Here is a 13,827-nt window from a genome sequence, read left to right as displayed (position 1 = left end):
TAGGTGGATTAATTGTAAATATAAAGTGCCTTGTAATTTTGTATAAATGAAAGAGTATCAAATACTATGGAAATAAATTTAATTTTTAATCTACAAAGCTTCAACGGATGACTCTATAAAGCTCAACGAATAACTCAGTATATTCTCAACGAATGAGCTAGTCAAGTTTCAACGGATAACAGATGAAGTTTCAACGGATAACTCCTATGAAGCCTCAACAGATGATCAACCAAAATAGCAGTTGAAAGGGACTTGACAGTCACATGGGTTGATTGTATACAGAAGGAATGTGGCTGCCTGGATTCAGGATTTAGAAGAAAATAAAGCATTTTCCTTTCCATGCAAAACAGGGACGTTCAAAGATGCAATATCTAACTGGACTGCATTGGATAGAGAAATAAAGAAACATGTGATTGGACCTAGTTGATAGGTTTTATGTTTTGTCTTATTTCACATGTAACTTGGTGATATATAAACCAAGAGTAGACAGTAACAAGAACTAAGAAAAATAGAAAGCATTCAAGCACATCAACTAGAGAGTCTTTGTAAGTTGTATTATTAACACTCTCAAGTTCTTAGTTGTGTTACTTGTAAGCAGCTGTGTACAATTTTGTATCACAAAGATTTCATCACACACACATACACACACACACATACACACACATACACACACACACACATATATATATATGGTGGAAATATCAATCCACCAGAAAGTTTTTAAACATCTGTTTATTTATTTTGTAGTCTTGAATATTATTATTATTTATCCGCACTCAAGCATATATAAACACAATTATATATTTTTGTAAAAAGTTTTCAAAGTTTCAGAAAAGAAACCAGAATTCGCCTTCAAACCCCCCTTCTGTAATTATGTTGCTAGATTGTTAGGGAATAACAAATTGCCACCGTTACTTCGATCCCACCACTTCAAAGATCTATTTATCTGGACACTTTGTTTTTAAGGAAGACATTTTCCCTTTTATAACTTTTCTTCCCCATCTACTACATAACCACCTTGTCAGCCATGTGCCTCATTCTCCTAATCCCTCTTCCTGCATCGACATTCCTGATTGTATCAATCCTCTCGATAAAACTTCTATATCTGGCTACGTTATCTACTTCGGAAGTACACCAATCAGCTGATCCTCAAAGAAACAATGAACGAGCGCGAGATCATCCACCGAGGCAGAATATCGTGATGTTGTCACAGTTGTGGCCGAGACAAATTGGCTAATGAACTTACTGTGTGAATTACGTGTCTCGTTACCGGCTCCATCAATTATATATTTTTATAGTTTTGGCACGACATATTCATGTCGTAATCCTATGTTTCACAGTAGGATGGAACACATTACCATCGATTTTCATTTTATTCATGAACAAGTACAACAAAACTTGATCGATGTACGCCATTTTATTCAGCGGATCAGGTTGCTGATACTCGGAGTTCTTTCCAGTTTCATTTGAACAAGTTAGGACTTGTCTTACGACCGTCCAACTTGCAGGAGGCTAATAACACTGTATGTACATGCTTGATCTTGTTGTAGTTAATCACCAACTCTATCAGTTAGGTACTCAAAAATAGGTATTGTACTTACCTATAAGAAAGGATTGATGTCAAAACTAATCTTATATGTACTCTAGCCATATATGTAGGCGATATTGTTATATTACTCGGTGTAGAAGTACATCAAAGGCATACGAATAAAACAAGTTTTTCAACATAATCAATTGAGCTTCAATCTTCTTATTAACAGACTAAAACAAGCTTTTTAACATAATCAATTGAGCTTCAATCTTCTTATTAACAGACTACTTGGGATGTTAACATATGTTTCAGCTTGGTTTGATTGATCAAAGGGGAGTAAGGAAATATTATAAAACGAAACGAATAGGTGTGTGCAATGAAATTGGTTTATACGCGTATTAGTGAATACTGATGACTGCTTAATTAACGTTATCTTTATGTCACTATACCGCATTAATGTACTAAGTGGTTTGTCTCAAATAATTTGGCTTATGCTTGTAAATCTAGACAACTTGGACATTTAATTAGTACCGTATGATATGCTCTTAGTGCTGGGTTGTGTATTAGGTTTAGTACATTATTTTTTTTTTACAGTAATAGTATCATACGAATTATCAATTTGAACCTGCATCCATTTAATGTATAATGATTTTCCGTGTTTATACGAGTACTTGGTTAACTTTCAAGGCTTTTGCATGGATTGGGCAGACAACCTAGAATCACAAGCCATAATATTTACTTATTCAGTTCACCAAATGCATATGTGTCTCAACTAATGATAATAACAAGCGATCTAGCTAAAGCTTTTTTAGGTTATCAATCAAACTTTATTTATCCTTTTTAATTTTAATATCAGAATATAGCATATTCTAAGAAAATATGAGATCATTTTTGTAATGACCAACAATGTGCACATAAAATTAGGGATCTGATAACTTTATTTCAGCAAAAGGAGATATAGGAAATTATTAATTAACATATATATATATAGATTACAACTTGTGGACTGAAAATGACATGAGTGCTAATTTCGTGAATCAATGAGAAAGAAATATAAGTGAAAGTAGGAGAAAGTGGTTGTGACTAAATCGTGTAATCCCATATGTGTGACATGTCCGTAGCTCTTTACACATCGGATAACATGATTATGTCAAGTGTAGACTGTTGAATACATGACTTGGACATATAACAAACTAATTACGATTTAATCGACAAACCTGGGCTTCTGGATCCAACCATAAATGTAATTCATGTTTTTACCATTTGATGCTGTGTTTGGGCCTTTCTGCTTTAAACACATTGTGCTTTTTCTTATGGGATTTCACATCTCTTCATTTAAGAACTACCCGAACACATATCAATAATGTTTTATTATGTCATTTTATCAATGCCAACATATGCCACAGTTTTTGCAAATTGTGTGTACTGCATAAAATTTACAATGCTCTTTAAATTGTGCAACAGCAAAGTGACATGGTCTTAAGGAAATCTAAGAACAATAAGTATTTTCAATTGCAAATGCAATAAAGAGGAACTGAACATTCATGAAACCAACGAAAAGAACATACCCAGAAGAAAATACGAGGTCAGCTAAACTACTACTTATGCGTAGTAAGCACATTTCAGTTACAACAAGAGATAATATCCCCAAATTTTTGTTTACAATTAATCTATGATTCAATTCTCAGTGTCCTAAAACCTCGATGTTATGCAAACTTCTTGGGGTACTCTTTCAAAACAAGATACATATGATTAAAGACTAAATTCCGTATGCGTAAATTAAGAAAGAGAAACACAGCTGACGGCGCACATAAATTGCTTTAGCAGACTACAACTCATCCTTAACATCTAAATCTTCCTCTTTAGAAGGATCAGCCTCTTCATTTGTTTTAGATTCAGCTTCAGCTTCAACTTCAACATCCTCTTCCTCTTCAGCTGCAGCATCAGGGCTGATATTTAGACTACTTTTCACTTGGCCATATATGCGTGATGCAAAATCCTTTGGATCACTGAGAACAAAACCACTCTCCATAAGTGCCGTTTGATACATAAGCTCTGCTGTTTGCTTTACATTTGTGTCCTGAATACGATAACAGAAAACTTTAGTCTATCGTTTAGATATTAAGGAAATTATAAATAAAACATAGCAGCACTTCTACTTCAGTAAGAAATACCCTCTTAAGTTCCAATATATTATAAACTAATGTACATCTCTCTTCTGGAAAAGTTACCTCGGGGTCCTTGACAACCCTCTCCTGGAGCTCCTTGATGATAGGGTGCCTTGGATTGATTTCAAGAACCCTTTTGCCACGCATATATGCTTGTTTGCTAGCATCAGAAAGAGTCTGTGATTGCATGATCCTTTCCATATTTGAACTCCAGCCATATTTTGATGTTACAACTACACAAGGACTGTCTGACAAACGGTTGCTTATCTTCACATCATCAACATTCTCACCAGCAAGAATACCTTTCCACCATTTGGTAAGATCCTTGAAGGATTCTTTCAATTCTTTGCCCTTTGAGTCCTTCCCAAGTTTCAGCCCCTCCTTCGACACATTTTGAAACTTCTTGTCTTCATAGTCCATTAGGTATTGCATGAGGTACTCATCCACGGGATCAGTGAAGAAAATAACCTGTGAGAAGAAAATATGGATTTATTTGGAGTACTTGTAAAGAAGATTAACATTAGGGAATTCAAAAGTTATGTAGTTGAAAATTTAACTCCACCTCATAATTTTTCTTAATTAGTCTCTCCAGGAATGGAGACTTCTCCAACTGTTCCTTGGTTGTTCCTGTAATGTAAAAGATATCTTTCTGCCCAGACTTCATTCTTTTAATGTACTGGTCAAGTGAAGTCAATTTTCCATCTGACTTGGTGCTGTAAATCAGGAAAAAAATATCACTCAGTAAAACAAAATAAGCATAACTACAATATAGTAGTACTTCAAGGCCGCTGATATATATTAATAAACAAACAAAAACAGACATACCTCTCAAATCTGAGAAGTTTGGCCAAGCGATTTCTGTTGGCTGCATCCTCAATAATACCAAGTTTTATCGATTTTCCAAACTCATTCCAAAACTTTGTGTATTGACCTTTCTTCTCATCATTGTCATCAGATTCTTCAATATCGGAGCATCATTGCGTCAAAATAAAGAATTGGAATGCAAAAACCAATAATTACCCACAAGCAGCATAATACTATACATGTTCGTTTGATCAATCCATCCATCCATGTTACTATGTGCATACAAATAACTAACAGTGCAGGATATAACCCACTTTATAAATATCAGAACTTGGGGACTAGTGGTGAACTCGTTATTCTTTCCTACATTATCTACATACCTTTTATCTCTTTGTCGTTTGATTCATCAGGATCCTCATCGGCAATCTTCCGAATCATATCAAGGGCTTTCCTGATCAACTTTTTCTTGATTGTTTTCAAACTACTGTGTTGCTGAAGCATTTCTCGTGACACATTAAGTGGCAAGGTGTCCGAATCAACAAGCCCCTGGTGAAAGAAACATATTCGAAGTATGTTCTAACAATGACAATTTTAAAATCATATTAAGAATAAATGTATATTACCATCAGGAAGCTTAGATACTTTGGCAGAAGTTCGTCAAATTCGTCTGATATGAATACCCGTCTAACATATAACTTTAGGTTGGATTTGTTTGCATTGTAGTAACTTTCATACAGATCCTGAGGAGCCTTTGGAGGTACAAAGAGTACAGACTTAAACTCAACATCTCCTTCAGCATTGAAGTGACTCCAAGCTAGAGGCTTCTCATCACTAAAGTCCTGCCAAATAAATAATTTTTAAATAAACAATAACAGACACATATTAAAGTATGAAAAAATATTACTGAAATACAATTTACCTTTGCGAGAGATTTGTAAAATTTCGCATATTCTTCATCTGTCACCTCCTTTGGACTTCGTAGCCATATAGCTTTAACATCATTGAGAAGTTCCCACTCATAAGTAGTTTCTTTAACTGTCTTGGTCTTGGACTTTTTTTCATCTTCGTCTTCTCCTTTCCCAGAATCATCATCATCTCCTTCTTCCTCTGCGGAGGTTTCTTCAGCTGCTCCAGATTAAGACAGTACAACAAATATTAAGAGGGACCATTTATATAGCTAAAAATAAGTGAAAAATATTACGAATGTGTTTCTTGTAGTTGTAGCAGAAGCTATGTCTTCAAAACTGTATGAAATATAAGTCAAGCTTATTAAATTCAAAAATATAATTTTTTCTACAAGCAGTTTTTGTGTTCTTAATGCCTAATTTAATTAAAATATTATATAAAAGCATTCCGACGAAGATTACAAATTTAGTAATCCTATACATATTAAATAAAAGAATCTTTGATGAAGTCTATAAACAAAGTATGATGCTTAGTTTTTGAGTCGTAATGTGACCAAAATGATGCGGTTCTAAGTCAAAAAAGGCGGTAAACGAAATTAGCTTATGCGCATTTGACGGTCCCTAAAACTATCTATACACTACAAAGATTTACTATTGAAGGAAGGTGTTCATTGAGGTAGGTTGTTAAGGACCAAAATTTATTCTTGATTTTAACTTTGTTTGCTAATGCATATCCTCCATTCATTTCCCAACAAAAGAATAGTATAGAAAGGTAATCTTACATTTCTCCTCTTCATCAGTAGAATCATCTTCATCAGCAGGAACTTCTACATCAACCTCTTTGCTTGCCCAAAGGCGTATAGGGAAGTTGATAAACTCAGAGTACTTCTTCACCAATTCCTGCAGTCAAAAAACTTCTTTAAAAAGGCCACAACTAGTGATATTGACTGATTAGAGAAAGCAAATTTCAAAGATATAAATAAGATTGTACTTGGTGATAATTCTCAATTTTTCATTCAGTTCGATTATTTACATATACAACCAAAAGAATCATCAACTGATCAGGTACAAAATTAACTCATCATCTAAACTGGCCACACACACATATATCAATTTGTATCCTCAACGACCGAAAACTAGATAAACAAGTGAAAAAGACTCCAGAAGTTGATATTGAAGTGCGTTGGAGTAAATTGATTTCATATAAGCAATCACCAGATACATGACCTTTAAAAAAAGAACACAAAACTTTATATTGCGAAGTCAGGAAATATAATTAAAACTTTTAAGCATAACTAGATTTGGAGAAAAGAAGATTTTAAATCACGTCATTCAAGGCATTTTCAGCTTCTATTTCTACATTTTGGTCACTATTGTGTTCCCCTTGCTTTTAGAAAATGATATGAACGAATAGTGGATAGTATAAGGTGGTAGGGTCACTTATACATGATCTACTTCAAACAATTTTCCAACATTTACGTAAGCTACATGGTATATATGCCTTTAATTCCTTTCATTAGTGTGTGAAGAAAGACTAGAAATTAATGATGTAGAAACAATGTAATAATCATTATTTTTTAATATTCATCAGTCCAACTGTTATATTTATGCACCTTTAACTTGGCTTCTTCTGCATATTCACCAGCTTCATCCCTCAGGTGCAATCTGATTTCAGTTCCACGTCCTAGTGGTTCATTCCATGTGTCCTCTGAAATTGCAAAGGCCCCATCAGCCTTTGACTCCCAAACATGCCTGAAAAGGAAAGGAAACAGTTGAGAAAGAGTCACCGCTTCACTATAAAGCCTGCAATGGTGTTTGTTTGTGTGTGTGTGTATTTTAAGAGCCATACTGTTTGTCATCATTGTGCTTGCTAATGACTTCTACATAGTCCGCAACAAGATATACGGAATAAAACCCGACACCGAACTGCCCAATCAAATTAAGGTCTCCACTTGTCTGCATTTTCTCCACAAAAGCTAGTACAAAGACACAATTTGATTAGATCATCAGTTTACATCAATAGATAGTAAAGAAGCATAGTTTACTAAAAAACAGTAAAAAAGGCAGTTGTACTATATCCAACGAAGAAAATTAATATACCTGAAGTTCCGGATTTAGCTATAGTTCCCAAATTCTTGATCAAATCCTCCTTAGTCATGCCTATACCTCTGTCACGAATTGAAAGTATTTTCTTTTCTTTGTCTAATTTAATCTACATGTGATATATGAAACGATAAGTACCGGGTCCATGTGATTGAATATTGCGAAAAACAAGCATAAATCCTATTAATAATAGCGACCTGAATCTCAAGCGTAGCATCATCACCTTCACCTAGTATCTCTTTATCGGTGAGTGATAGGAACCTAATCTTGTCCAAAGCCTGAAAGTAATAATGAATGTATGTCAAGCATAATGAAACTAATAAATGTCAGCACACACTAAAGTAAAACAAAATTATTAAAAATTACATCAGAAGCATTGGAGATGAGCTCCCTCAAGAAGATATCCTTGTTACTGTAAAGAGAGTTGATAAGGATGTCCATAAGCCGAGACACCTCGGCTTGAAACTCAAACTTCTGAGCATTAGTGCGGAGATTTTTCCTCGAAATGGATTCAGCTTCTCTGAAATCATAAACTCAAGTGAGGAAACACACCAACTAAATGAAGCAAAAAGTTGGGAAAACTAAGCAGATGAAGAGTAAAGAACCTTTTGGCAACATCGGAATCGGTGGATAAACCATGAGGAACAGCGCCAAGCTTATCCTCAATCTTAGGCGGATCTACTAATTCTTCGGATTCGGCTTCAGCATTTACATTTAACTTCCTCCCTAAACAATATTAGAACACATCCTACTAAGACAAATTGCATTCAACTACAAAAATCACAAATCTCGATTCAAACAACCAACTTATCAATCTAACAATCTATACATTATCCACACACTACCAATCTACGAATAATCGATTTATATTTCATATTTAAATATAACAAAAAAAATTAAAAATTCACATTAATCAGTAAATTGGAAATAGCAATGATATGGATCTAATTAAGCAGTGAATCCGCATAACAAACATCAATAAACAGAGTAAAATAATATATAAAAAAGGAGTGTACCTTGATCTGGTAGGAGAAAAATAAGGCAGAGGAGAAACAGTACAGACGGGAGCGTCCACTTGTTCATAGCTGCTGCTACTGCTGCTGATCTAATTCTACCACTGCTTTTTGGTTAAGTGAATCAAGATTTTAGGGAGGTTGGGTTTTAGTGTTTTATTTATTTAGTTAGTTATTTCACCTTTGATTTATATTTATACTCCACACTGCACTGAATCGTTCATGTATGAGTGAGCCCCACTCTCCACGACTATAAAGTGATGCTATTGGGTAAGAATTGCCAGACTGGACAGATCTCACGGCCCCTATGCCAAATTTTTCATACGTGCCCATCATTCATTGGTTATTGTCGCCTCACACGACGTGGAAGAATCAAAGCATTTGTTGAAATTTCTTCATATTTTACATTTTTGTAAATAAAGTCTATGAGACGACCTCCCAACACTTTCACTAGGTAAGTAACGGGGAATCAACGGTAAACGTCAATTTGACGTTATTATTATTATTTTTTTGCTAGAAAACATTTTCATTATTAAAAAAATGAAGAATATATTCCAGCGTGACATAATTCACAAATAAAAAATCTCGTTAAAACTCCGTAAGGATACAATCTTACAGGAAAAAAACTCATGGGTATATTTTATACAAAAAAATAAAATTTATATTAGTGTCAAATAATTGCAAAAAGTTCACAAATTATTAAAATTGTCTTATACTCTGAAATAAACATTATCGTAGGTTGACGTGTGTTTTAGATATTGGAGTTTTTTAGCTGGTGGTGAGAAAGCGGAAGGAAATTTTAAATGAAAATAAGAAGGAAACAAATAAAAAAAGAAATGAAACTAAATTACATTTCTTGTTTGTTTTAGTTCGGAAAACGGTGCTAACATTTAACTCTTTACATTTGTATTTGAGAGTTATTAATCGAAAAAATCAACCAACTTATTTTTTCTTTTGCAATTTAATCAACCATCTTCTTTTTTCTCATCAAAACTCAACTGATATTAATAGAAAATATATTCTAAAAACACATTAAATGTCGCATTAATTATGTTTGAAATTCTTATCTAAAATCAAATACAAACCCGCTTGATCAAGGCCTGTTACAGACTAAAAACGGTCCAAGTTGTCAAGGCTTACGAGCCGAGGACGTCAAAACCCACGAGCAGAAGTCGTTAAAGTCCACGAAGACAATGACAACCCAATACGGTTGAAATATCAAGGACCTGACGACCATAATGGACACTAACCCCGACAAGAAAGGATCTAGAATCTCTTACCTTACAAGAGTTGTAATTACCATCTAAGTTGGGGACACGTCCACCAAGTCTTCCAACACGAGTCTAACCCTAGACTCACCTTTATATAAGAGACTCTACTCCTCAACCTTAAACTACGTTTTTTGCTTGATTCTCTACAATACAGAGATACGTAGGCATCTTGCTAGATCAGCTAGTCCCCACCGCGAGAACAACCATTAAAACTCGAAACTCACAAACCTTAACATTAAATACTAAAGAACCTTAATTTTTATTTCACAACATTTGGCGCCGTCTGTGGGAAGACAACAACAACCATGGTGAACACACTGAGCAGAACTATCGGTGGAACCACCAACGCAATCCCCACGAGAACACTCTCATCCTCCATTGATATTCCTCACACTCGACGTATGCCACTCAAGGTGGAGTAATTCCAGTGGCGACTAACGACACCCAAATTCAAGGGATGAATCCCCCTGCTCCTCAAGGAATGAACTGTTAGATAGTGAATGCAGTGAAATATAACACAGAATGGGAGTGAATGTGTTTTCTTGGATTTTAATTAACTTTGAAGGTGTAACACCCCCAAATTCGGATTCAGGGATCTGAGTCGTTGCGCTATCGTTCAAACATATATTACATGCATTAGCTTAACAATCCAATAATATAACACCATATGACCTCAATCTCTTACACACACAAGTTAGAGTCTTCGAAACGATTCTTAAAAGTAGCATTAGTTATTACAAATCAAATGTACTAATCAGGATCTTATATTGTAAAACGCAACATCTACCTGAAGTTCTATTTACAAATACACTTATACGTAAATTTTTTTAACATTATCTACACTTACTTCTGCATTAACCATTCTGAACTGGCTATCTCAGGGTTGAATCTTCCGCTTCCATTTTTCATGGTACGGAATAACTGACTATTTCTCTAACTGCTGAAAGGGTTAATAAAATGAAGCATGAGTGAGCACAATAATGCTTAGCAAGTATCCCACCGTAGAATAAATATTTTCTCCACTTATAAAGTTTGAAATTCAATAATCTTTATTGGTATAACAACCAGAATCTTTAAAACATATCCTTGATTTCCAAATACCATATGGTTCAAAATGCTATAAAAGGATAGTAAAATTACACAAATTCTGACAACAACATACAACTCAAAATACTGTATAAAGGGAGCAATAAAGCCCAAAAATATATATAACTGATCAACAATACATGTACATTTTCATAGTACTAATGAAAGTCTTTGTCATGCAAATATGAACCAAGTTCAATATCTTAACACGATGAAGTCACAAAATATTTCAATATATATTCTTTTCATAAATCTCTGAAATCCTCTGTTATGCATAATTTAAATAGAGTTCCAATATATTTCAAAAGATGAAGTTACAAGTTAATTCAACATATATCTTTCCGTAATTGTTGAAAAATCTCTGTTGTGCAAGAATATGTTAGTTTAAAACATTTGGATTATTAATGTTTATGTTCTATCGATTATTCCCTTTATAATTTATTAGTTCTTAATTTACTGTGATATAAATGATAGATTAATAATTTCCTTGGAATATGATATGTCTCTAAGTACGTGACTTAGAAATGAGATTATGAGAATAGTATCAATATTCTTAAAGGTCCCTAGTCGAGTATTATTATTAAGGGACAAGAATAATGCATTAAGACTGGCGTGTTTGTTGACTGATGATCACATCTTATTGATCATAGGTATAGTGATACTAAAATCAAAAACACAGGCATATGTAAATGTACATGGTGTTGGACATGCCCGATGTGAGATTCTACATGTCTGTTGTGTCATAAGTAATTCTCATAGTGATAATGATGTAATGCTCCTTAGACCTGAAGTCATTATATTTCTATACGAGAATTAATATACATTGATTCCATTAAAAGTTATCCTTGACCGGGTAATGACAAAAGTGGACATTGGGTATATTATGAATTCTATGAGAAATATGAATGATCTAGATGTGATTTAACCCTCCTATTTTAGGAGTGATATTATTGGACTCTTGTGTGAGTTAGACTATGAAATGTGTGGCCACGCTCAAATGTTGATTTTATATGATAGTCTACTCATTGATCAAGGAAACTTGGATTAAACTATGATGAGGATGACACATTACATGCCTCTTGTTTAATCTATGATATTTGGTTAAAGGGATTATATTATATTGTACATTATTCACGAAAGTTTAATCGATCACCGATCCAATTAATATTACTTGGGTAGCAATGATGTATTACTAGATGCCGCTCATTGTTTACGATTTTATATTAGATTTAAAATTCGTTACCAACGTAATAATAACCTATAGGGGCACACACGAAGAATGCTTGAATGATTATTTAATTTAAATTGTATTTAAATTAAAATAAAGTAGTTCGAATTATTTATAATATTAATTAAGTATGACTTAATTAATTAGATAATAATGATATTTGAATGTACTAATATCAACTACGAAATTCAGTTGTTAAATAATTAAGTATGACTTAATTATTATACAAATAGGAATTTCGAATTAATAATAACTCCTAATTAGTTAAGAGTTATAATTCTTTTTCTACTCTCTATATAATATCTCTTGTGTGGCTGATTTTGTGTATAAGACTTTTACTAAAACCGTAGCTACTAAGAGAGGAGATGGAGAGAGCAAGAAGAAACGAGTTTGTGCTGGTACACATTCAATCCTTGAGTTCAAGCATTCGTGTGGATATCGATAGAGCGTAGATCGCGAGAGTGGGATGCGTGGTGATTAAACAATATTTGGATCTTCATTATTCAACCAATTTATAAAGCTTCTTAAGGTAAACAATCTGATCTACGAATTAAATATCTGTTTTTCGCATGGATCTTGCGGTGGGTTTCGAAAATTCTGGTTTTTCACTTTTTTAATTACTGTTTCCGTTGCGTAATGTGCTCGAAACCCTTCAATGACATCAGAGCTACTTGTGAAAAGTGTTTAATTCGTTAATGTGTTTACTGGTTTTATGATGATAACATGTATACAATATTTCATGACTATTATGTATGCGATTTTGTATGTTTTACATGTTGTTTTGTTTATATATGCACATATATGTATATGTTTTGATTATATGATATTCATGAGAGTTGTATAATCGTATGATGATTATATAATCTGTATATATACTAATATATACATATTTTGTCTTTGTTCTTATTATAAGAATCGTATTTGATACGATTTTGAATTGGATACAGCAGATTTGCTGAAATCTGGGTCTGGTGTCCAATTTTCGCAAAAAAATACTCTATTCGATAGGTAATCGAGCTTCTGAATAAAACTAATGCCTAAATCCATCACCGACTAATCTGTAAGGCGTTTGATGCCGTTTAGACCCTGAAATCTGTGATTTAATGATATCAGATTTAATTTCAAATTTTCTGATTTTTTCCATATTTGATTTTTATGATTAGATCATGATGGGTATGATATGTTAAGATCAAATTATGTGTTCTAACATGTTCTTATGTGATAATTGAGCATGGTGGATGGTTATGGCTTATGACCTTAGGTTAATGGTTTTGGTTTTTTAAATACGGCTTGCATGTCGTTCGATCTTGTAATTATTAAATATCGAATATAACTCGAGTTTGATCTTGTAAGTTCATTAGATTAGTTTTATATTTCATTCTCGTAATATACATGAAGACATGGAAATTTGAGATTAAGGAAGCGTAATACCACATGGAGGCCATCCAAGGAAGCAATATAAGAAAGAAGACATGTAATAGTTAGCCTGTATTTTTTTCCACCTTAGATTGACCTCGATCTTTGTCATTAGCTTGATAAAGATCACATAGGATAAAGCAATAACCAACCACATTTAATTTATCACACTTTACATATATATGCTCATATGATGAATGTATCTGTAGAGTAGTTAATAAAGATGCATGCTTAATTAGATTAAGGATGTATGTATTAGATACGACACCCATGCCATGCTTGATAAACAAGATAAAATCTGT

General features: G+C 33.5%; 1 protein-coding gene across 1 annotated transcript; it reads right to left on the bottom strand.

The window, feature by feature from the left end:
* Window positions 1-3,117: 3,117 nt before the first annotated feature.
* LOC141698360 (endoplasmin homolog) lies at window positions 3,118-8,687 on the bottom strand. Its single transcript, XM_074503050.1, has 15 exons — window positions 8,528-8,687; window positions 8,117-8,237; window positions 7,878-8,031; window positions 7,709-7,789; window positions 7,509-7,620; window positions 7,258-7,384; window positions 7,022-7,160; window positions 6,191-6,308; window positions 5,423-5,628; window positions 5,127-5,342; window positions 4,884-5,049; window positions 4,525-4,657; window positions 4,262-4,412; window positions 3,763-4,167; window positions 3,118-3,611 (listed from the first exon to the last, which is right to left on the bottom strand). The coding sequence occupies exons 1-15, from the start codon at window positions 8,592-8,594 to the stop codon at window positions 3,360-3,362; spliced, it is 2,448 nt and encodes an 815-aa protein (XP_074359151.1). The 5' UTR covers window positions 8,595-8,687; the 3' UTR covers window positions 3,118-3,359.
* Between the last annotated feature and the right edge of the window lie 5,140 nt (window positions 8,688-13,827).

Source organism: Apium graveolens, chromosome 11 (genome assembly GCF_009905375.1).
Source record: "Apium graveolens cultivar Ventura chromosome 11, ASM990537v1, whole genome shotgun sequence".
In the NCBI taxonomy this organism is placed as follows: Eukaryota; Viridiplantae; Streptophyta; class Magnoliopsida; order Apiales; family Apiaceae; genus Apium; species Apium graveolens.
This window is presented reverse-complemented; position numbering and strand designations above follow the sequence as displayed.